Raw genomic sequence first — 24,161 nt, 5'->3', positions numbered from 1 at the left:
AAGTTGGACCCTCATACTTATCAATTTGTCAACTGAAACCCTAAACTCATCAGAACACAATATATATTTTAAATCTTTGTTAGGTGGGTGGTTGATTTGTAGTGAAAAAGAAGTGTGGGTTGAAAAGTAAGTAGATGAAGAAGAGAATGAAGAGGAAGAGAGTGGGTGTGGTGGGGATTCTGATGAGTTTAGGGGTTCAAATAAGTAGGAGGGTCCAACTTACAAACGGAGCCAAGTATAGGAGTCTCCCAAGTCATCGCCTATTTAATATAATATAATCTTAACCTTTAAATTTTAAATAAGACGTATGTCTCTTATCTAGACGTGTATTTGATGAAATGGAGAGAAAATGTAATAGAGGGAACCAAATCCCTATTTACCCTTCTCTAACCCCCCCCCCCCCCCCCCCCCCGTTTTTTTTCTTTAAAGAAGGTGTTGTATTCGATGTGCCTAATTACGAATCAAAGCAAAAGGAATAATGACTTATGACCTTCATCTACTAGTATTCTTACAATTAATTGCTTTCCTTTAGTAATTATTAAACTTATTCGCGTAAGATATTTATATCAAATCAATACAATTTTTTACGATTAAGTGATTTAATAAAGTAAAAATAAAAACATTTTAATTAATCATGATTGAATTAAAAAAGTTCATATTCAAAGTTTTAAACATAGTCCATACATGTATTGTTATGGTGTAAACACTTGATACGAACAAATTATTATCAATCAACTCCCAACATATTTTAATTTAGTTATGCACAAACTATAAAATGTCAACAAAAATTCTGAATATTACACTTTTTGTAAGTGTATCACATACTAAAACTATCACAATTTTTAAAATCTTAAATATATCATATCATTTCTATTAAAAATAGCTTAATATATAAAAAGAAATGGACTTGTAAATAAGAGTTGCAACAAAGTTTTACGAGAAAGGTAACAGGGAATAATTATGGGATGATTTCGTAGTGTATAAGCGAAAAATGGAGTGCGACTATGATAGCGAAAGGTGAACTAATGGAGCAAAAATGACGACATTTTGTAGTGTCCTCCATATTTGGACCTTTCGTCTACCCCAAAAGTCATCCTAACAAGCATCTAAGGAGCTATTTAATCATGATTTTCTTGAAAAAAAATTAAGCTGAACCCATCGATAACCTTCTAAAATTGACATCAATTTTCATTTAGATATTTTAACTAGGTTTTATTTATTTTAGACATTTCATGTCATGTCCTGCTGTGTTATTTTGATTTTTTTTTCTCAATCTTCTGTTGATCCTATGTGGATTAAATGGTCAATTATATCATGCTAACTCATTTTAAAGTTATATCATTATACATAAATAAATTAAAGAAAAAAATTAAGGGTAAAATAAATTAAAAGGTTTTGACTAATTAAAAACAAATTATTTTGAAGATTTCTCCTCCCACCTCTCATCCCAACCACCCCCTCGCACCTCAGTCATCTTCTCCATCGAATTAAATATCTCACCACAACACGGTTATTTTCTTTATCAAATTTCTCCTTTTTTATTGTCTTTTTCGTCATCCCAACCCCACATATTTCTACATTTTCATGATCTTTTTTCTAATACCCACTCGATTTCATTGCCTTCTTTGCCGCACCTTTATCCCATTTCTTCATTTAATTTGGTGTTTAAAAGTGTAAACATTAAATTTGAGAAGTTAGAATGGATGTGTGAATATGCTAAAATCATGATTGCAGATTATTATTATTTTTACTTAAATTAATTCTCCATTCTCTTAAAAAAAAATTACATCTTTACTGTTGTCTTGTTGAGCAATGTGTACTGTTTCAGTCTTCTCAGATTAAAATTTTATTTCGTCATCAACTGGTGAGGTCAAATATGTATTGTACTCAACAATATTAATATTATGTTTTTCCACACAAATAATAAAAGATACGAAAGAAGTCCTTATTGGATTGAAGCCCGGAAATTCTTGAGAGAGAAGATGTACTAGTTGAAAAATGAGGAAGAAGAGAGAAAAAATAAGATAAAATAGGTAAAATAAGCCTCACACGCGCCATTAACGAGTGTATAACATATCAACAAAAAATGTTGAAATGACGAAATGGGGTGTGACATGAGGTGTTTAAAATGAATAAAGTTTAGTTGAGGTTTCTAAGTGTTGGTGCCAACTTTAGGGGGCCACTTATGGGTTCAACCTTTTTATTAACCTCCACGACAATCCGCAACCCATGTTATAGTCACTGCCTTTTGGATCTGTCCGATAGCTCATACATTACACATAAGATGTAAATCATATTAGGTCAGCCTCATGCGACAAAATCATGACTGAGTAGCAGACAGAGGTTGGATTCAATTCTGGGTTTCCCACATGAGAGGCCCACCTCTAAACTACGAAAAATTGTTTTACCATAAAATTTCAAAGTTCAACTTGAAGTTAAATTTTAGAATTTTAAATAATTCGAATTTTTTCACTCTAAATTATTCATAAAAAGGTCAAAAATAACTTCAATTTATACATGACCTGATGGTCAACACAACTTTCATTTTCAAATATTATTTTTCACTTTGAAAACAATTTTTTTTTTCGAATTTCACAATGAAACATGATCAAACACCCACTAAATTTTATAATACTAATATTATTTAAAGGGAAAAGTGTTCGAAATATATCCAAACTTTGACTAAAATTGTTGTAACAATTTCAAACTTTGGAAAGGACCTATTACCCCCCGCACTATTTAATAGTGTATTTTAAAAATATATAGGTGCCCAGCTGGACAAGTTACTCAGTCAATCGTAATTTATTGTGTCACACACGCTATTTAATTCATTTAATTAATTATATTAGTCAATTAGTTTAATAAATTGATTTTAAAAGACAAAAAGGAGAAATCTATATTCATATATTCAAGTGTCGACCTCCCTCTTTCCCAAACCTTTTTCAAAGACCAAATGCGACATTTTCTACACTTTTCTCTTTCGATCGTGTTTCTTGATAGCGTGATTGAAGTTTTCAAAGGGGGCACCAAACCATGAAAGCATCGCACTTCCTCATTCTACTTTGGATCATCTTTATCAAAACAAATGTTATTCAAATCCAGTTTTACGTCTTTCATGACTAATCCTAACTGAAAAATTAGAAATTAGAGAAAAGAAATTAGAAGACCTAATTAAACATTGAACAAACAAAACAATTAGAAATTAAATATAATAATTCGTTAAAGCTAAAACTTACTTCCTCAGCCCCTACAATAGCGATCTGTGTGATTTGTGTTTGAGTGAAAAACAGAGGCTAAGAAGAATTATGAATTATAAATTATAATTATGAAGAGGTAAAAAGAAATGGGTATAAATTAATGCAGGTATTGATTTGTGGTAGTTAATAATAGGCTCATAAACTTTTATTTCGTGTCCTATGTGGCCGTCCTTCGTGTATTCACACACTTGTCCAGTTGGACACCTATATATCTTTAACATACACTATTAAATAGTGTATGGGGTTATAGATCCTGTCCGAAGTTTGAGATTGTTATAACAATTTCGGTCAAAGTTCAGATATAATTCAGACATTTTTCCCTAACTTAAATTGAAGACAATTTGTTCAAAAATAAAATTAAAAAATAACATAATTGGATTAATTATTTTAAGTTGAAGGCTATGGAATTTCACTACTTTAGAAGCTAATTACTTGGATTCACGCTAATTTGCTATATTACGTTTCTTACCATACTTTAGGCCTCAGATACGTGCATTTGAGATATATGTAAGGTAGATGCATATCAATTAGTGTGTCTAGTTAATGGATATAACTGAAAACCATTGATTAAGGAGTGTATCTAATTAAGGTATATAATTGAAAGTCATTAATTAAGGAAAAAGCTACACTTGCAACAACTTCAGAGGATATGACATATCATAACTACTAAAAAAAATTAAAACAATCAAAATACTTATTTTTCTTCTTTGGCGATTTAGCAGAATTTAGACTTGTTAACTCAGAATCATGAACTTTTATTCAGATACATGCATTTTTTTTGTCAGATGCGTATATACTTAATTAGATACACTGATAAAAATTATATATATATAATCTTAAATTAATAATATGTCAGATACATGCGGTAAATCTTCATTAATGTGTAAAGCTCTAATACATATGTATATTTTGTCATATGCATAGACTCTTAATCAGATACACTTATAAAAATAATTTACATTAATCTTAATTCAATAATATGTCCTATACATCAATAATGTAACAAACGCTTATTGTTTATTTTTTTGAGCAACAATAAGCCTCGAAGTATGAAAAATGGTAAACAAACTAATACTGAAACTTTCTGATTTACGCTCGTGGCTGGTTAGACATCCAACCACGACAATGTTTGCTCACCTTTTGATTTGTTGATGTGAATAATAGTGTTTCATGGCTATGACTTACCGTCAATGTCATCAAGGATGAGGCATCGCTGGTGATTCTTCGTCGGAGACAGAATTGCGAAAAGAGTGGAGGACGTACGGTGGGGGGTTGGTTCCGTCGGGGTTCATCGGAGAAGAATGATAGTGTGTAGTACCTTTACTATCAATCTTCTTGTTTGGATAATCACTATCCATGGTAAGTAAATTAAGAACACCATAACTCAATGGAGTTTTACCTTAAATTTTGAAAATTAGAAGACAAAACAAATTGAAATATATTATAGACACATGACTTTGAATAATGATGGAATAGATGAAAACTTCAATATGTAATGTCCTTTCATATATGACTTTTAGAGGTTTATTGGTATAAATCATGGTGAAGAGAGGATGGTGGTGGGCAGTGGCGGATCCAGGATTTTCACGAAGTGGGTTTAAGATATAAAAATATACCTAATATTATTTGTAATTTTTATGAGGCTAACAACATACATATCTGACTATACTAAACAATGTTAATACATTTGAAAAAAAATTACTTTGACTTATGAATGAGACGGTAAATAACAAGATGAACGAAAAACTAGGCTTCAATATAAACTAAGAAGATAAAAGAATATTATGAATGATTTCTCTTCATTCAACATTTAACAAATAAAAACAAAATATTAAACAAAATAATTATAACCTTAATTTCATAATCGAATACATAGAAATATACCTAATATTATTTGTAATTTTTTGTTGATTTTAGAATGATAAGGGATTTTTTAGTTGAAGAAATAAAAAATAACCACAATAATCATATATGTATATATAAAGACTAGAATCAAGAGCGAAAAACATACTTGATGGATATTGACTATTGATGCGAGATTTGAGAGACGGGGAGAGTTTTTTCCTTCAATAAAAAAATATGCTCAAAAATTTGGAGGGAAAAGTAAGAGAGGTTCAAGAAGATTTCAACAAAGAAGAAGACAAAAGAGTTTTTAGAATTAAGAATACTAGGGATTAGTACCTTTTTGGTTGAGTTTTTTTTAAAAAAAAAAAAATTAAAAACAAAAAGGACAAAAGTTGTTGACTATTGGACTTTTAATTGTAAAAGTAAAAAGTTGTTCTACTTTTTATAGTTTCTAAGTAACTAAAAGGACAAAAGTTACACCTACATAGAGGACAAAACTGTGTGTGAACGTTTTATATATCAAAAAAATGAATTAAAACTAAAATGTGGCAATGGGGATTCGATCCCGGGTTGGCTGGGAAAATTGAACCCCCTCAACCACTCGGCTAAGCTTCAAACTTGTGTTAGTGGGTTCAAAATTTAATATATACATATAAAATTTTAAAAATTGATTAAATATACATATATATACAATGTTATTTTTCAACGAAGTGGGTTCATATGAACCCACTTGAACCACTGTAGGTCCGCCCCCGGTGGTGGAGGCCCATGAGATGAGAGGTTGATAAGAGAGACGGAAAGTTGTTGACATGAAAATTAATTTGTGATGGTTTAATTGTGCTGATAATTAATTTAGGCTATTATTTAGAGATATGTGTATCTGATTGTATCTTCCTCAATATATGGTAGGAAACTCTTAATTATAGTAGAACCTCTCTAAATTAATATACATTGTTACGATTATAAATATTATTATTTTGTAGAGATAATATATAATAGATAAATTAATATTTATTAATTTAAAGAGTATTTTCGAGATTCAATGAAGGTTAAATGAATCCACTTGTGAAGCCCCAAGGAATTTAAATGAACCCACTTGTGAAAATAACATACATGAACTTGAGGTCATGATTAATGATCTTAATTACCACAATAAAATGAATGTCAATAACATGTTTGATTACCTAGGTGAAAATAATACATATTCTAAAGTTTAGAACTTCGAAGAAATTGTAGATACCATCTGAGAAAATAATGTTGACGATGAAGTTGAAGTTGAAGACAATACAATAACTTTGGAATAAGTTACACGTAAGAAATTACTCATTGCATCTAGAACTCTTCACAATTTTTGTGTTGTTCAAGAAAATAACACTAGAACTTTTGGATGCTATAAGAAAAAATAGAGATGAACTTCAACTAAATTTTTAACAAAACCAAAAAACACTATAATTATATTTCACTAAATTCTTTTAGATTTTTTTTTATAATTTTAAAGAATTATTAATCATAATATTAATGGGAGCATATATTTATATAGGGGTCTTTCGAAAATATATTATCTTATTGAGATCAATGATTTTTTCACAGCTTTTCAATTTATTGTGTATTAATTTAGAGTGATTCTACTGTACTGGTAAGATATATAATTGTTTGAAAGTATAGATACAATTAGTATATATTGTAGTGGAATATGTTTAGTTAGACAATTTTCCCTAATTTTATTGCTGTTAGTCAACTAGTTGGTATCCAAAAGATGAACCTATTTCAAGAGTTTAATTCCTTAGATAGTCATTCAAGTTTTAGGATTTTTTTTAAAATATAATTTTTGTGTTATTTAGGATAAAAATATCATACGATTATCACTATTTTTCTCAAAAAAAAAACTCCCCCCATTTTAAAAAAAATGACATACTTTCCTTTCGTAATGATGCAAAGTATACTCTAGACGTGACATGACCAATAGAACCCCGAGAGGCCCTAAACAAGCTATTGGCATAAGCGTGACGTAAATGAATTCAATTTCAAGAGATATAAGTCTCAAATCATAAGAGGATATAAAAGATACCAACAAAGTACATAAGAGATAAGCGGAATACTACTGAGTCTGACACAAGTCTTTCTCACACCATAAGAGTGGTTGGCGCGTAACCCATACATCACGTATAAGTCTGAAACAAAAGTGATCATAAAAACAATCAAGAAATTAAAACATCAATGGTTTTGTCGTCGGAGCATGAGGACTCACCAATCCACTAATCAAGCTGAGCAATTCCGATTTATACACGTTTGGGAGGAGAAATGTCAGACCCTATATTATAACATAATATAGGCATAAATATGCATTAGTATAATTAGAGTTTGTCATATTCTGATTAGTTAAATCAAAACTTAACACCTCAAAGATTTCTCCATGAACATTCAATGATCTATTCAAATCAAATATCAAGAATAAGCAAATCAAAATTCAAAGCATATTCAATGTATAAATTATTTGTCCACAATGTGGAATCAAAGTTCGCTATTCGTTCAAGTATTGTATCAAATAATTCAAATTACATTCGAGACAATATTTCAAGATCAAGATTTTCAATTTTTTTTTGTCTCTCATCCAGTGTCTGTCTGGTACCCAATATTGGAGCCTAACTAAATTTGGATTCACGCCGTAAAGTCTCACACTAGGGTGGTGTCTGGTTACCCATATTGGATCCCGACTAAATCCCGATTCGCGCCGGGAAGTCTCACATTGGGGAGTAAAACGCTCCCTAACAAAGACAACTCCGTACCCAAGAGTATTCGAACCTGAGACCTCTTGATTAAGGATGAATGAGTACTTACCACTCAACCACAACCCCTGCCCTTGTTGGTAAGATTTTCAAATCCTTTAAACAAAGTTAAATTCAAACTTAATATATTTATATTCTGAATAGGAAGAACAAAAAAAGATTATAGAATATAGAAATTATGATATTCATTGTATTTTGAAATCATATATAGCATTAAGAAAAAAAACAACAATTAGAGAGATGTTTTTAAAATTATCAATTATTTGAGTATAAAATTAATAATTCTTGTCAAATTTAAAGATATTTTCAATACTCCTCTGAAATAATTCACTTCCTATGCCCTAAGTCCCTATTTTCAGTGGCGGAGCCAGGAATTTCAGGAAGAGGGTCCAAAAATTAAACAACAAAAGCTCTTTTTAAAAAAAGGAAAAAATTGTTACAAGTGAGATTTGAACACGCGAGCACCGACTCATTAAAGATATCTAAACACACATTCAAGACACCTTAAATCACTATGCTATAACAACTTATTATGTTAAGGATGTCCAAAATATTTAATTTAATTACTTCGTATATTATTTTACTTATATATGCGACATTTTTTTTCCGACAAAGGGTCACCATTCACATACATATGTGCCTACGCCCCTGCCTAATTCCCTAACTAGCAATCAAAGGACCTATTACGCTTTACATGAAAGAACACGGGTCGTTTTGTGTATAAGTTCAAAAATAAAGGATGATTTTTTTTCTCTCTTAATCGGAGCTGAGAAGCTATTGTCTCCAAAATTAGAGCTAGGGTTTTCAATTCCAAGAAAATCAAACTAGGGTTTTGGATTTTCTCTTCACAGAGAGACTACGAGGGTAATGGGAAGGTACAGAAGCCGTAGTCGAAGCCTTAGCAGAAGTTACAGTCCCGTGAGACGTAAACGCCACGACGAACCACGTGACCGGCGCCGAGACCGTCGCTCTCCGGGACCTTCTGGCCTTCTCGTTCGTAATATCCCCCTTAGCGCCAGGTATCAATCCTCTTCCCGAATTTTGTTTATTTTTACCCAATGGGAGTGATTTCTTGTCCTGCTCACTTTGTGGCTAGCTGGGATTAGTATGTTTTCATCTAGCTTCTTTTGGGGCAATTCTCTTTCTAAATTCTCCTTCTCATTTGTTGTTGTTGTGAACTCATACGCACATGTTCCTCTCTAGATGCCTATGCAAGTCACAATTTCCCTTTCAGTGTGATTGAAATGCTTAACATGCCTTTGTCTGAATTTAATGGCTTATTAGGCGTTTTAGAGAGTTTTCAATTGTTTGAGGGGTGCTCTTATGACATTTGTGCTTGTCAGGTTATTATTTGTCTAGGTATGTTGGTTAACAATGAGCCTCTTTCATGCAGGCCTCATGCATTCGTCAACCACAATTTGATTTTTGAGTTATTTCAGTCCTCATACTAATCCTTCTTTGTATATATTATAATGATTTTGATTATAAGAGATCGGTTCAACAGAGGAAACTTCAGATCAAAGTTACCTATTAAAATAATAATGTAACAAATAAATTGGAATTCTTGAAAGTTAAAGAAGTTGTATTGAGTTGACAGAATGGTGTTAAAATATTTTGGGACATCTCAAAATGGAAAGGAGTTTTGTATCCTTCAACTTGAGCTCCCCTCAAACCATAAAAGTTCTCCTGGACTTGTCTCAACAACATCACTCTGATTTGAATTATATTATCCATCTAATACTTTTTTATTCTCATGGTATACCAGGGATTAGCTTCGTCAAAAAATTGGATCAATTGACAAATTAGCACTCTTGCATAACCTCGATGTTATATTGGATCTAAAGAACACCAGATCAATGACTTGTTTAAGTTCATCTTTTTGACTTGATTTGCAAAAGATAATTTAGGATTGATTGATTAATCAATCAACTAAGCGTCGGACAAAAAAAGATTATGTAAGAACTTACTCGAGTTCTCTCTTATCAGAAAACTCTCTCATATCCATTAGTTCATGGTCGTTTTTTAAATCTGTTTCCCGGTATTTTATACTAGCAACGATATTTTTGCATGTTCAAACACAATCCTATTCCTCTGATACCTGCACTTGCTCCTTGCAACACTGGTAGAAGCTAACATGATATTCTTCATTAAAGATGAACATTATTATGTCTTACCTCCAAGAGAAAGTTGTTTAGTTGTGATGTTGAGGAATAAGCTATCTTATCTCCATACATTGATACACATGGGCTATAAAGTTGCTTATATAATAGATGGCTATAGAACCTTTTGAAATTATAGAATAAGAAAAAAGAAATGAAATTGCAGATTTTTTACAGTGGTTTCTGCTTATCAGTTAACATGGGTTAATAAAAGATTGCACACCTGATTTTTCTTCAGGTTGGGTAGAGTAGTTTTCGTTTCTATTTCATAAACTGATTGCGCTCTCTCTCTCTCTCTCTCTCACACACACACACACACACACATCAAATTTTGCTATATTTTTTGTAATAACAGTGGTGTCCGGGTTAACTTTCGCGCATGTGGCACCCACCAACAACAGATACCAAGTAACTCTAGTAACTCTGTTTTGTCCACCAAGGCTGGGACAGATGGAAAGAATCACCTAGTGTTCTTCTGTATCTGCTGAGATTTGAACCTGATACAAAGTTAATCATTTTGTACTTGTTTGCAGGCCAGAAGATCTTAGGGTCCCCTTTGAGCGTTATGGTCCCATAAGAGATGTTTATCTTCCCAAGAATTACCATACTGGGTATGCCTTTGCCTTGATTATATGGATTGTCATTTTGTACTATATTTAGCAATCAATGGATCTGTTTCCTCTATGTCCCACTATTTGTTGATATCACTATGATCAATAACATTGCAATTGAGCCTTGATACCTAGCTAGTTAGTGTTGGCAGTATGAATCTTCACTATCTACTATCCTTTTCGTTTCGTATAGACCAGTGTTTTCAAAAGCATAAAGCGCAAAAAAGCTCTAAGTGTCTGCTGGGGCTTTTAGCACAAAGCGCAAATAAAGCGTGAGCTTTTAATTAAAAAAGGTGCAAAGTAGAAACGAATACAAATATATATATGTTTAGTTTAAGACTAATAATTAGAAGCATGTATGATAATTATATGAAAAAAGAAATTGAAAAAAGTAATCATGATACTGTGAAATATCAATTGTTTAGTGTCACCTCTTCAAAAGGCTCATTGGCAAAGAAAAGTATGTCTTGGAACCTTGATGATGAGACCAAAGCGGACATTAAGCGAGGCGAAGTGCTCAACACTTTTTTAGCCTCGTTTTAGGGATTAAGTGCGCCTTTGACAACACTGGTATATATGTCTCATTCAAATATTGTATAAATGAAGGTTCTCTACACCTTTTATCTACATACAGATTTCACACCACAATTAAAGAGTCTCCTAACAGATATTTGTTTAGGTGAGTTTATCAACAAGTTTAAGCTTTAATCTCAACTAGTAAACATAACTTATTTGTAATATTCTCTGTGTGCGCTCTAGAATATACATTTTTTGGAGACAATTTTATTCAATGTAATTTAAGTCTACCATGTATCTTTTACATCTTAAACCATCATGATTTAACACATAGTTGCGATGCATCTAGAGATTTACGTCATATCTGGCCAAATCATCGCAAGCTGCCTTCCCTCACTTTCATAAATTGACAAGTTTTACATTAACCGTCAGCATATTGTAACCCTCCTCCTTGATTGAGTTAGAGACCAAGCAACTTGCAATGTGAGATCACCATGAGTTTTTTAGAACAAATAAAAGCTCTCTTTGATTTTTTTAGAAGTAAAAAAACACTCACTATGATTTTCTTTTGAGAAGATAAAAAGAAGCTCACTGTGATATTCAATCTATTTCTTTTTTCTACTCTTATACGTAGGGAACCACGAGGATTTGGCTTTGTGAAGTTCCGTTATGCCGAAGATGCAGCTGAAGCAAAAGCACACTTAAACAATACAGTTATTGGTGGACGTGATATTAGGATTGTTTTTGCTGAGGATAATCGAAAGACCCCTAAAGAAATGCGCAAGGTTTTACGCACAAGGTGCAGCATATACGTGTTTGCTTCACGTTGCAACCATGTTGATTATCAATCTCTTATCCAGCTCAAGTGTTATTCACCCACATCACTGAATCTAAGTCTACTACTTTTCCTGTTTAACTAGTGGACCTAATGCTCGAGGCAGCTACAGGAGACACAGTCCACCAAGTCGCAGATATCACTGTCAGTTAGAATTTCAACTCACACTTCTTTAAAATAGTTGTTTAGTTTCTTAACAAGTGTTAGGGTCAAAAGTATATATTTTTTTTAAAGATTAATGGTCTAGAATTTTCTATGGCAGCTTACTCGCGCTCGGCTTCCCCTGCAAGACGTGACTCAAGGTCTGTGTTTCATAACAGAGGTTTTGCTTGTGTTCTTGTATTATTTATTTTTCTTAAAAGCAAGGACTGTTTCTGATTCCAATGGGACAAAATCTAAGAACATCTATTGGAGTATAAGAAATGTGAAGCCTGCAGTCGTATTAGCAACAAATTTGTTGCCATACTGTGCATAAGTTCGACTATCAAGACAAAATTAGTCCCTTTTCCTACATTTGGAGATAAATAGTGCTCTGAAGAGAGACTTTTCACATTGATCTGCTTGCGTCTCTTGCAGTATTATGGTGCATGTCCTTAGTCAAAACTTCTTTTTTATAAGTTGCAGTTGTATCCCTTGTATATTTAAGATGCTCTGTAATTGTGTGCTATTTATCTTTTTTTCTTTCTGTTATTTGTAATGGTAATATACTCTCATATATAGCTCCTAAGTTGGGTGTTTGTAGAAAGGAGATATGGCTGATACAAAGCATCTCTAGTGACAGGGATGGGAACAACACCTTCAGGGTTTACCTGGTAGCACACATATCCTTTAAAGGCTTATGCACATTGGTGGATCTTACCCAATTTTGTACCATTTCCATAAAAACTTAGTTGGTATCTGATGGGTTTATGCTTATTTTTCCTCTTTGGTGGTTTGGAACTTAGGAGAGTGAAGTAGGTTGTCTTTATCTGCTAAAGTGGTGGTAGCATCATTGTATCTAGGGCTGGCAAAATCAAACATAACCCGCCCAACCCGACCCAACCCATTTGGGTTTGGATTGGTAATTGACCCACCCATTTGTTAGCTCAACCCATTAAAAATTGGGTTGATATGTAACCCAAATTGATTTTTGAGAAATCTTGTCAATATATATATATATATATATATTTTGATTTTATATTAATAAAGAATTTTTTTTATTAGGTACTAAAAGCTTATAAAATAACAAACAAAGCTATTAAAACTTAGACAAAATTGGCAGGTTGGGTTATGACCTGTTACTAACCCGTTTTGACCCAACCCAATTTGGGTTGGGTTGGGTCTCAACCCGTTTATTGTCTTGACCCATTTTGAGCCGCCCAAATTTAACCCAACCCGCCCAATTGCCACCCTAACTGTATCCACTTGAATTTTAGGAATTGATCTTTTCTCTAGTTATTTGTCTGTTATCTTGTGTACTAGGAATGCTGAGGCAGTGAGGCTTTCTCAGTCCCTTGAGTTGGAAGCTTGTTAGGGCTCTTTGGCTTTCTAATTTTGTTGAATACTCTTATGAGACACTATTATCTTGAGATTATGTCAAATGTCTTGCAGGCATAATTCATCTATCCTGTAGATTTTTGAATGACATCTGCTGGTGGCTTTATTAATGCAGATGCTAAATTGAGAAAGAGACTTAAAGAATTCTGGACTAATAAAGACAATTGAGAAAAGGGACCATATCACCATAAAGTCAAAGATTCTTGCTCATGAAATGTGATGAATCTCCAGAAGTTTCAAATCACCATCATCAAAGTTCATGTGATTTTCCTTTTGTGGATTTTTTCTAGTAAGGATGAGCCTTCTATTGTACCATGGAGAACCAATTGAAGTGGTCTGGACATATTACAATCACAAAGACCTTCATTTGCTTATCTTAAAATTCATGTTTAATTTCTTAACATTGCACAATGTCCAGTTAGGAAGATAATTTAGAGCTTATAGTTGGCAAAAGAAATCATCTTCAATGAGGCAAAGATTTTTGAAGCTTTTACTCATTGACATTTGGTGAGAATGCCTGAGGAAAGATGTCTCGAGATTTTGAAAGTTGGGGCAAAGGAGAGCTTTGAAGTGATCAGATGCTGAAGAACTGTACCATATAGTGTGCTTAAACAGTGTCTGGATTAAACTGTAGTTTTTTCCAGACAATGAAATAAGGATACAGGTAAAGGTTTTGGTTTAGTAGATAAGATATTGAATGAATCTACCTTCGTGGTTTTGTTAAATGTCAATATTTTTTTGTGAGTTGGTATAGCAGTCATTTGAGAATCAGAGCTAGTTTTTACTTGTTTGTACTGTTTCCAACAGCAATATCTATTGCAAAAACTACATTGCATTGCACTTTTTATTAAGTGGCTTAATTACTCTATGGTTCACAGGGACAGGGATCATGAGAAGAATCATGATGATGATTACTACTCGCCAAGGAGATCCAGGTCAAAGTCTCGGTCTATTTCTCCAAGGGATGACAGAAATTGTAGGTCGAAAGGAAGATCTTCAATGCAATCAAGACCAATGTCAAGGTCAAATTCTCCATGCATTCAGAAAAAAGGCAGGTTCAGCATGAGTCCAAGAGATAATAGTCAGATTGCTCATAATGTGGACTCCACCCCAAGGAGGCTCAAGAGTCCTGGAAGAAATGGAGGCATCTCAGCCAGATCTCCCTCTAGGTCCTACAGGTTCGTGAAGATATCAACTTTTGTGAAGTTTGAATAGGAATTTTCGATATCAACTCTGTCAATTGAAACCATGTCCTTTCGACATTTGTTCCTCCATATTCACATACACCTATCCTTTTACGTGGATCTGAAGGACCATCGTGGAAACACCATGATGCAGCTGCTCGAATCGCACCCTTTTGGTGTAGAGAGTTGGTGGTTGAGCTATTGCCTTGACTTGACATTTAGTTTTTTGATCTATTTATGTTTTCTTGGATTTGATTGGAAAAGTTGCATACTATTGCTGGTGACGATAGTAGTAGGTGTAAAGATTAGAAAGCTTTGTCGTGCTGTATTTTTAGCCTTGTTCCTTGTACAAATATGCTACTAACCTGGTTATATTGGTGATCTCCCCTTGTTTTATTTGACTAAATAGTTCTTTTTTACCCTCCCTCCTTGCAGTCGTTGACGGTTATCACTATCTGCTGATCGGTCTTGGGAATATCTTGGTCTAGATGATTGGACACATGCAAACAATAATAGATTGTTACATCTGTTATGTTTGTGTTTTTGTTTCTTTTTGTCACTCTAAACCTATGAACTATTGTAATATATAGCTGAGTCGTGGGTTGACATTTGGTTATTTCTGTTTATGTTCTCCATATATGAAGTTACAATGGACTTATTGCAATGTTACTACTTGTTCTCTTTTTAACATGTAACTATCCTTGTGTCTCTGATATCTATGTAGTGTTTGCTCAAATCTTTTAGTTTATATAAATGAATTTTGGAATCCATTCTAAAGTAATTAAAAACACTTTAAAGGTTGTGAGATGGGTGAATCACTAGGTGATTTATTCCTTTTGTTGAAGAAATTTTTTAAAAGGAAGTCACAGAAATATAGTGAAGTATCAATTTTAGCAAACGATGAAGGGCTAATTATGTTTAATAATATACTTTCTCCGTTTTAAAATAAGTGTTATTTTAGCCAAAAAAAAGTAGTATCTCAAAATAAACATCGCCTCAGAAATTTAAGACAAAATAATATGCTTTTTCAACTATACAAATAGTAGGTTCCATAACTTTAAAAATACATAATGGATTATGCTAAAATCTTTAAAACTTAAACCCATACAATTTAAATATTACATTAGGCGTTTGATCTTGACCTCATTCTACATCAACATCACACTAACATCTTCGGAAAAGGAATTTTATCACAAAATCTCAATTAATTTTTGGGTGAATCGATAACCATCTATTGTCCATTATCATGTTTAAATTAATGATGGGTAGAATTAGATGACCAATAAAAATATTTACAGATAATTTTTCTTTTCACACACAAAAAAGCCAATAAAAAAATAATCCGACCTGCCGGATTCGAACCAGCGACCTAAAGATTACAGCACCAACTACAGTCTTCCGCTCTACCAACTGAGCTAAGGTCGGATTGCTTAATTTAGTGGTCAATAAATAAATATAGTAAAACAGAGATTGGTCTTTTCTTTTACCTTTTTTTATTTATTTATGTTTTCTCTAATTATCCATTTCCACACCCGTTTAACGCATGAAAATACACTTATTGTGTCCATCTACGTTGTTAATTTGCAAGCTGTGTTCGTTCAACAGGCAAAATGTTTATAATGTCCACCCGTCTTAATTTATGTGATGCAGTTTGATTTGACATGAAATTTAAGATTTACAACTTCTAATATTAAATAAGTCATATATATTTGTGTAACTATAAGTCACTTCATTAAAGAATCGATATTTTAAAGCTAAATTGTTTCTCCCTCTAATTCATATTAAGTGAATTGTTAGAGGTATGATACACTCCTTAAAAAATAATTAAGAATGTGATTTAGAGATTTCTTTCCACTATTACCCTTTTGATTATTTCTAAATCAATCTCTTAAAAACTGTAAAACAGTTAAAAAAAAAAAAAAATCGATTTTAAGGAAAAAAACAATTACACACACTATAGACATAATCTAGTATTGCAATATTGGTATAATTATTTGGACTCGTTAATTCGTGTAAAATATTATTTTGAATAGATCTAGGTTGTGTAAGGACTTAGGTAAGTTGGCTTTTAACTCATTAATGAGGGAATTTTTTGTAACTAACTAATTAATTGTGATGTATATAAGGGTAACATTTATAATGAAGAACGCGCTATCATGATTTATTGTATTCATACTACACTTGTTGCACGCATATTGAATGTGTTAGGAGTTGATTTGGAGACACCATTAAGCACAGATCCCCTTTACAGTAACAAAGGAGTAACACATACTTGAGAAAAAATATGATGTTGCATAATCACTCATCTAAAAGCTATTAGACTACAAAAAGGGGAATGTTGACAAAGGAAATATCATCATGTCACTTATTGGACTCAAACATCCCAGGAGTGTAGGTAATTTTTATTCATACACCTGTTGATCTGTTAGAGTACTCTTGAACCAACGACGCAAACAGCGATGGCCTTTCAAGTAATGTACTTGGTCTCTCGTATTCCTTTGCCCATCCTGTCAAAAAACCACAACCCCACATCATCAAAATATGCATAAGTTAAGACATCAGTAAAATGAATCATCTGTGTAGTGTTCAGTCCTTTGAAAGACTTACCTTCATCTACAACAAGAACACGATCACAGTCTATCACGGTTGGTATTCGGTGAGCAATGGTGATAATAGTGCAGTTTGCAAAGTCCTCGCGGATAATCCCCTGGATGACAGCATCAGTTTGAGAATCAACAGAAGCTGTTGCTTCATCCATGAAAAGAATTTTACTATTCTTGAGCATGACTCTCCCTAAGCAAAGGAGCTGCCTTTGTCCAACACTCCAGTTGTCTCCACTTTCTACCACTGGGGAATCAAGTTTCTCAGCCTTTGCTGCTACAACATCTTTTAATTGGCAGCGTTCAAGACTCTATAGATACAACAAAAAAAGAGTTAAAGAAAAGGCGGAAATTCTAAAAGATATGATGATATGATTAGATGAAAATTCTTTACATACCCTCCATATTTCATCATCTGAATACATTTCTAGCGGATCAATGTTGCTTCTCACTGTCCCTTGAAATAGAATTGGTTCTTGAGGGATGATACCAAAGCGTGATCTAAGATCATGAAGTCCGAGCTTGCAAATGTCAACACCATCAATTATAATGGTTCCAGCTGAAGGTTCCACTATCCTAAAGAAAACTTGTATTAGAGTGGACTTCCCACTTCCAGTCCGGCCAACAATGCCAATTTTATCTCCTCCATTAATTCTAAGAGAGATTCCTTTCAGAACCAGTGGTGTATTAAACCTGTACCGAACCTGCAAGGAAGACGCATATAGTTCTATTCAGAGGCAGGAGAGACCTAAAGGGTCTATGACAAGACAAAGAAGCTCGAAAATGATTCATGAACTAAAAAACTTAGGTAGTCATGCTAGTATCACCTGCAAGTTATTGATCTCAATATCACCACGATATGGCCAATCTACAGATGGAAGACAATTTGCTATCCTCCATGAAGCTTCTGATGGTATTCTTATGAACTGCTTTATCCTTTCAACTGAAACCATTCTGTTCTCAACCATACAGCTCATGTATACGGCCCAAAAGAGCACACTATTTAGAGGCAGTCCATAGGATAGTGCCAATCCAACATATTCTGATGACAGATAAAATGATTCAATCAATTAGCAATAGAGAAATTTATGATCAATGTATTATAATTCTCAGCAGTTTATCTTAATCTATATTTACTGAACTTTATTTTCTATACTTCTGAAACTCATTTATATCAATACCAGGAGTCAGGACATGGAGAGCTTATCTTAATTATAAGAACAGGTGTCCACATTATTTCATTGTCAATGAAGTCAAACCAAAGATGATCTAAGAATTTCACCTGGTGGGATAACAAAGCTTGGCAGCAAGACCATGAAAATGGTGGCAACGCAGATCAAAATACTACCAATAAACTCTAGGCGAAGACCTAGCCACTCATTTGATGCATTGCTGTGGAAATCCATCCGTAGATTAGCATTGACTCTGTCAACATTTCCTTGGAAGAACATATCTTCCTTCCCAAAGCAGCGTACAGTCATGATCCCTGATACAGTTTCAGAGAAGTGATGGAGAATTGGAGCTTTGGTGATTGAACCAAGCCTGGTAAATTCACGCGAGGACGCAATGTAGTATCTCTGTACGCCAGATGAAAACAAGGAAAAGGAAATTAGTACATATGCAATAGTAGGAATCTACTGCAATTATATCTGAATGACTTTATCTTCTTTTATGTCTGCATGACCTTATCATTCTTTAAATGATGAACAGTTTAGTTTCATTAGAATGTTTCATGTGCTATACCACCAGAAATTAGAAATTGGTGTCTCCTAGGCCTTCCAATGATCAGTGTAGCTTGATGTACTTGTGTAATATTTTACCTCTTAGGTTATATCATGTATATTGGAACTGCATCTAGCATAAACATATAACACTATTGGTGATGCAGCATATCCTGGTGGCAGTTAAAAGAAACTAGCTAAGACATTCAATGCAAACTTTGTCAAGTGTAGCTAACTATAGAATGAACGGTAATGAAATGAGGTTGAGGAAGATGGAATTATCCAATAGCAGTAGAGACAATGGCACTCCAATCAGAAGTTATCTTACCCGGTACCAGAAATTGAGCCAGATTAGGGGGACTATAAGGAAGATAGTTGGCCAAGCACTCTGGAATGTTATAAACAGCATGCCAATCACTGTAAAGTACATCAGAAACACTATACTTAGAAACAATGGAATCATAAAGTCAACATATGCCTGATCAGTTGATACCTGAAAAATCAAAATCATCCATTAGATCAGTGAAGCAAGATTCTATACTTGTCATAAATCAGAATCTGGCGAAGGAAGATACCGTACTCGACTTAATATTCTTCCTGATGGAGTAGTGTCAAAGAATGACATCGGAGCATGCAGTATGCTATTGATAATTTGATCGAACAAACGTTGAGCTGTTTTGAGACCCAAAAATGCGACAAGAAATGATCTGACAATCACAAAAATGCAACACATGCCAGCTATGATTGAGTAAACATCTATAAATAGAGAAGGATTCCATGCATGGTCCTTTGAGGTCTCATATGCCAACCAATAGTCACTCGACATAGTGGCCGCTTGCCAAAATAAAGAAATGATTACTACAGCAACTACTCCCCACCATCCAAAAGCCTCAGTGAGGTACTGCTTGTAGACATCAAAACTGACATGACCAGTTTCTCTTTCCTCGTCTTTGATAAGCTTGGAACTACCCTTTGGTTGTTGGTCTAAAGAACTGCTTCCACCATTGGCTACCACTTGAGCTTTCTGGGATGACTTTGGGGTTAGTGGATGAGGTGATTTTGGTGATGATTGCGGGAGGCATTCACCAGAAGCTTCAGTGCTACTTTCCACGAGCTCCATTGAGTTCTCATGGGCAGCAACAAGATCACCAAAATCCATACCCGATTTTAAAAGCTCATCATATTTCCCAGACTGCACAATCTGACCATCTCTCATCACCTGTTGATATAGAAAATAATGAGGTTTGACATTTCGAAATTCGAATGCAACTTCTTCATTAAAAAAATAGAAATGACAATCATCATCTTTTGTAAAAGATGCATATTCATAATAGAAATCTTTCAATTGTAGTGATAATTTGTTCATCATATTCTTACTATATAAACGAAATACTAAAGCCTTCGATAACCTTGTTGAGTTGCTATGCAAAGTAAGTCAATGTGGTGCTTACCAATATAAGATCTGCATTGTGAAGGAAGTCAACTTGGTGAGTGACAAGAACAACAGTCTTATCCTTCAAAGCTCCCCTTACACATTCCTGCACAGAATGATATCAGTTGCATAGCATATTTTTTCCTCATTCAAAGATTTTACTATACAAGAAAAACAACAGCTTGCTGATACAATCATTTTCCTATTCCTTTTTCTCAGATACATGACTAAAACCCTCAAAAGCTGTAGCATATCAATTGGAGTGACCTTAAATATTTCTGATCCAGTTTGAGCATCAACAGCGCTAAATATATCATCTAGAAGATAGACATCACGATCCTGATATACTGCTCTTGCGAGTTGTATCCTCTGCTTCTGACCTCCGCTGAGGTTGATTCCTCGTTCTCCTATCTCAGTTTGGTCTCCATGTTCCAGAATTTCCAAGTCCTTCTCCAAAGAACAAACCCGTAGTACATCTTTGTATCTTTTGTTGTTCATTGGTGAACCAAACAAGATGTTCTCTTGAATAGTAGAGTTTTGTATCCATGAAGTTTGGGCAACATAAGCAGTGCTTCCACAGACTCTGACCTGTATGGTAAGACAACTGTTAGAAGCTACAACAGACTGGCAGTAATAATTAAGCACTCGGATATATTTCAATGTATGACAACATATAAGGAAATTGTCTCGTCAGTCTTAACCCGCCCAAACTCAATTTGTTTGCTTGCTGCAGAATCACTGTGAAGTTACCAGTGCAAAAGAGATTGATAAAACAAAATTGGAAATGCTTGAGAAAATCACAAAAGCAAAATCAAATTCTCAGTGATCACCAATATTAGCATGTCAAGTATAAAAAAAAAGGTGATTTTACCTCTCCCGATATTTTATGAAGTTCACCAAGAATTGATGCCAACAAAGAAGACTTTCCTGATCCAACCATTCCAACAATTGCAGCAAGTTCCCCCTTTCGAACTTCAAGATTTATGTCTTTCAGAACAATTTGATCACCATCATCTTCCCATGAAAACATCCCATCTTTAACCTCCACTGCAATCCTGCCATTACAGCCTTGTTGTCTTTCGACAACATTAGAATCCAATTCACGGCTTGTCATATATCCATCTAACCTACCTAGAGATACCATGGCTTGTGAAATTGACATAAGGCACTGAGGGAAGTTTCTGATAGGATCCTGTAAAATTCTGAAAACTGTTGTTGCTGTGAATACAGTAGCAGCATCTAAAGGGTTTTTGAAAAAGATTGCAGCTCCAAACGTAAACGCTGATATGATCTGCGTCATACTCCACAGTAATGACAAGTTGCAAGCAAGCAAGTATATGAACTTACTAAGCCATTTGAATTCCTGATTACGTAAAGACAGAATTTTTTCTTTGAAGTGTTCTTCCCATGCCTGAAACTTAATGACACGCATGTTCCCTAACAGTTCATTTATTACCTTCATCCTTAAATCACGCTTAACCGTCAAGTGGTATTGGTACTGATTGCTTGTGCTCGTCATCCATAATGTACTGATCAAAGTTACAACTATTAAAATAAGTGCAGCGAACATCGAAACACCCAAGTAATAGTACATGAGAAGTAATGAAGCTACAATTTGTAATGGCACCATCCATAGAGAATGCAGCTGTAACATCATGTCCGATAGCTGTTGGGAATCAACAGCCATATAATTCACTATTTGTCCAACACCATGAGCTTGTCTAGATGAACAAGTCAATCTCAGCCCTTTCTTGTATATAGTAGTGATAATGGATGATCGAATCTTCATTCCAAGTATCTCAGATAGGAAACTGAAGTGATGTGAACTAAGAACTTCAAGTACTTTGGAAGTCAATAGAATCAACACTAGATAATACCCCTCAGAAGGATTTGATCTATCCCCAGAAGTAAATCTAATGAAACTTTGAATAAGAACTGGTCCAACATACATAACAACCAACTGTACTATAGCAAGTAAACTAATTATAACAAGATCTTTCCAGAAACATCGGATCAATGTCGTTAGTACAGGATACTTCACATTTTCACCAGACTTAGGCCACTTCTTTTCGAAAAATTCCTCCATTTTTTCCGCTCGAAAATCAGGTGGGAGTGAAGGCACTTCATCTAACTTCAAAGGGGATTTATATCCTTTACTAAGCAATGGATTCATCCAATTCCACACTGCCTTAGAAAACAGCGAAGCTGTTCCATATCCACTTACATTAGAATCCAATTCATCACCGTTCCCCACAACACCATCTTCTTGACAAATCCCAGATGATCCTCTTATCGAAACAACAACAAGATACACATACAAAGGAAGACTAGCCAATACAACTATATCATCCATTCTCAAAACATTTCCAGTAAAAAAAAGAAGACGAATAATAGCAGTAATAGCAAAGAGAAACACTATAACATAACTCATCCCCCAATACACACGAAGTGCCATGGGATGAGAAACAGCAGCAAATCTCTTCTCGTGTACAATCACAACTAAAATAACAAAATAAGTTACAGCATGAATCAATCTGAAATAAGCCTCTGCCATTTCCCATCCTGACTGAACACCCTTAGTAAAGGCTAATATGCATAAAACACTATAACTTATAGCTAAAACAGTTGTCACAAGTAAAGATCCATAGAACCAAAAAGTAACCCTAAATTTAGGCCTCTCATCCCCTAAAAGAGGTTTATCAAGAGAATTTTCTTTCTTGATAAATCTTGAACACAACTTTTTAACACCTAATATGAGTAACACAAACAAGAAAAACAGATCAACAGAAGATAACAGAATCCTCTGAGGACATGGTGAAAGAAAATTGAACTTAAACCAAGTTAAAACAAGAGAGAAAAAAGATGAATTATCTAAAGATTGAATAGAAGAAACAGAACAATTAAGAGATGTAAGCCAAGAATTAGGCCCCATGACTAAAATTTTAGCTCACAAGTCTCAAGAACAAAACACAAAACAAGATAAGTAACTAATTTTCTCTCATTCACGAACTTGGCATGAAGAGAAAAAAAAACTATGTATATGGTTTGGCATCTTCAAGATTCTTTATATATCATAATAGTTAGCCGCTCAAGATTACATGTGTCCACATGCAAATATCTATTTTTTCTCTCCGTCCAGCATTATAATAAAAATATTTAATAATTAACTTATTATTTCTAATAAGAGAGTAAAGAATCTTTTTTATAAAAGAATAAAAAAAAAACAATATGATTTCTTTCCATAAGAAAATAAATTGGTCTATAATAAGACACATGACATATTTGTAATATTTCCTTTCTATTAAAATTATGAATAATTATAATATAAATTAAATTTAACATATTATTTTTTCTACCAATATAAAAAAAAATGATTATTTTTTGCTCTAATCACTTATCACCTCTTGTGGAATCACATTTTTTTTTGGTGAAATTTTCATTTGATATTTGCTATCTCTATTGAGACTTTAATTAAATTTAAATCGCACGTCATAGAATTTATTTGGGCATGAGACTTTCAATAAAAAGAAATTCTCATTAAGAAAGAAGCCGATGGAATCACAAAGTTGAGAAATAGCATCTTTTACGGGTTGGGAGATGAGATTGATGCATGGTGCTAAAATTAAAAAACAATTGTAAAAACAGCCAAACTAGGTACTTTTTTTTTACTATAGAAGAC

The 24,161-nt window shown here is 33.7% G+C and overlaps 2 protein-coding genes, 1 non-coding gene and 1 pseudogene across 3 annotated transcripts; 2 read left to right on the top strand and 2 right to left on the bottom strand.

The window, feature by feature from the left end:
• Positions 1 to 8,607: 8,607 nt before the first annotated feature.
• LOC125812230 (serine/arginine-rich SC35-like splicing factor SCL28) lies at positions 8,608 to 15,393 on the top strand. Its single transcript, XM_049491756.1, has 7 exons — positions 8,608 to 8,907; positions 10,581 to 10,658; positions 11,809 to 11,973; positions 12,095 to 12,153; positions 12,272 to 12,311; positions 14,424 to 14,723; positions 15,165 to 15,393. The coding sequence occupies exons 1-7, from the start codon at positions 8,756 to 8,758 to the stop codon at positions 15,169 to 15,171; spliced, it is 801 nt and encodes a 266-aa protein (XP_049347713.1). The 5' UTR covers positions 8,608 to 8,755; the 3' UTR covers positions 15,172 to 15,393.
• Positions 12,742 to 12,878, top strand: LOC125812337 (U6atac minor spliceosomal RNA; annotated as a pseudogene).
• Positions 15,394 to 16,070: 677 nt separating the features above from the next.
• Positions 16,071 to 16,154, bottom strand: TRNAY-GUA (transfer RNA tyrosine (anticodon GUA)). Its single transcript is given in 2 exon segments — positions 16,071 to 16,106; positions 16,118 to 16,154. It is a non-coding gene; the product is annotated as a tRNA-Tyr (tRNA).
• A 972-nt stretch (positions 16,155 to 17,126) lies between these two features.
• On the bottom strand, positions 17,127 to 23,429 carry LOC125812214 (ABC transporter C family member 14-like). The gene is made up of 10 exons (XM_049491738.1): positions 21,354 to 23,429; positions 20,750 to 21,070; positions 20,502 to 20,588; positions 19,631 to 20,269; positions 19,379 to 19,543; positions 18,612 to 18,906; positions 18,157 to 18,371; positions 17,728 to 18,033; positions 17,337 to 17,640; positions 17,127 to 17,236 (listed from the first exon to the last, which is right to left on the bottom strand). Exons 1-10 carry the CDS (start codon positions 23,412 to 23,414, stop codon positions 17,136 to 17,138), a joined length of 4,494 nt encoding a protein of 1,497 aa, XP_049347695.1. The 5' UTR covers positions 23,415 to 23,429; the 3' UTR covers positions 17,127 to 17,135.
• Between the last annotated feature and the right edge of the window lie 732 nt (positions 23,430 to 24,161).

The sequence above is a fragment of the Solanum verrucosum genome, unplaced genomic scaffold (genome assembly GCF_900185275.1).
Source record: "Solanum verrucosum unplaced genomic scaffold, falcon-dt-bn FXZP01000115.1, whole genome shotgun sequence".
NCBI classification, from domain to species: Eukaryota; Viridiplantae; Streptophyta; class Magnoliopsida; order Solanales; family Solanaceae; genus Solanum; species Solanum verrucosum.
This window is presented reverse-complemented; position numbering and strand designations above follow the sequence as displayed.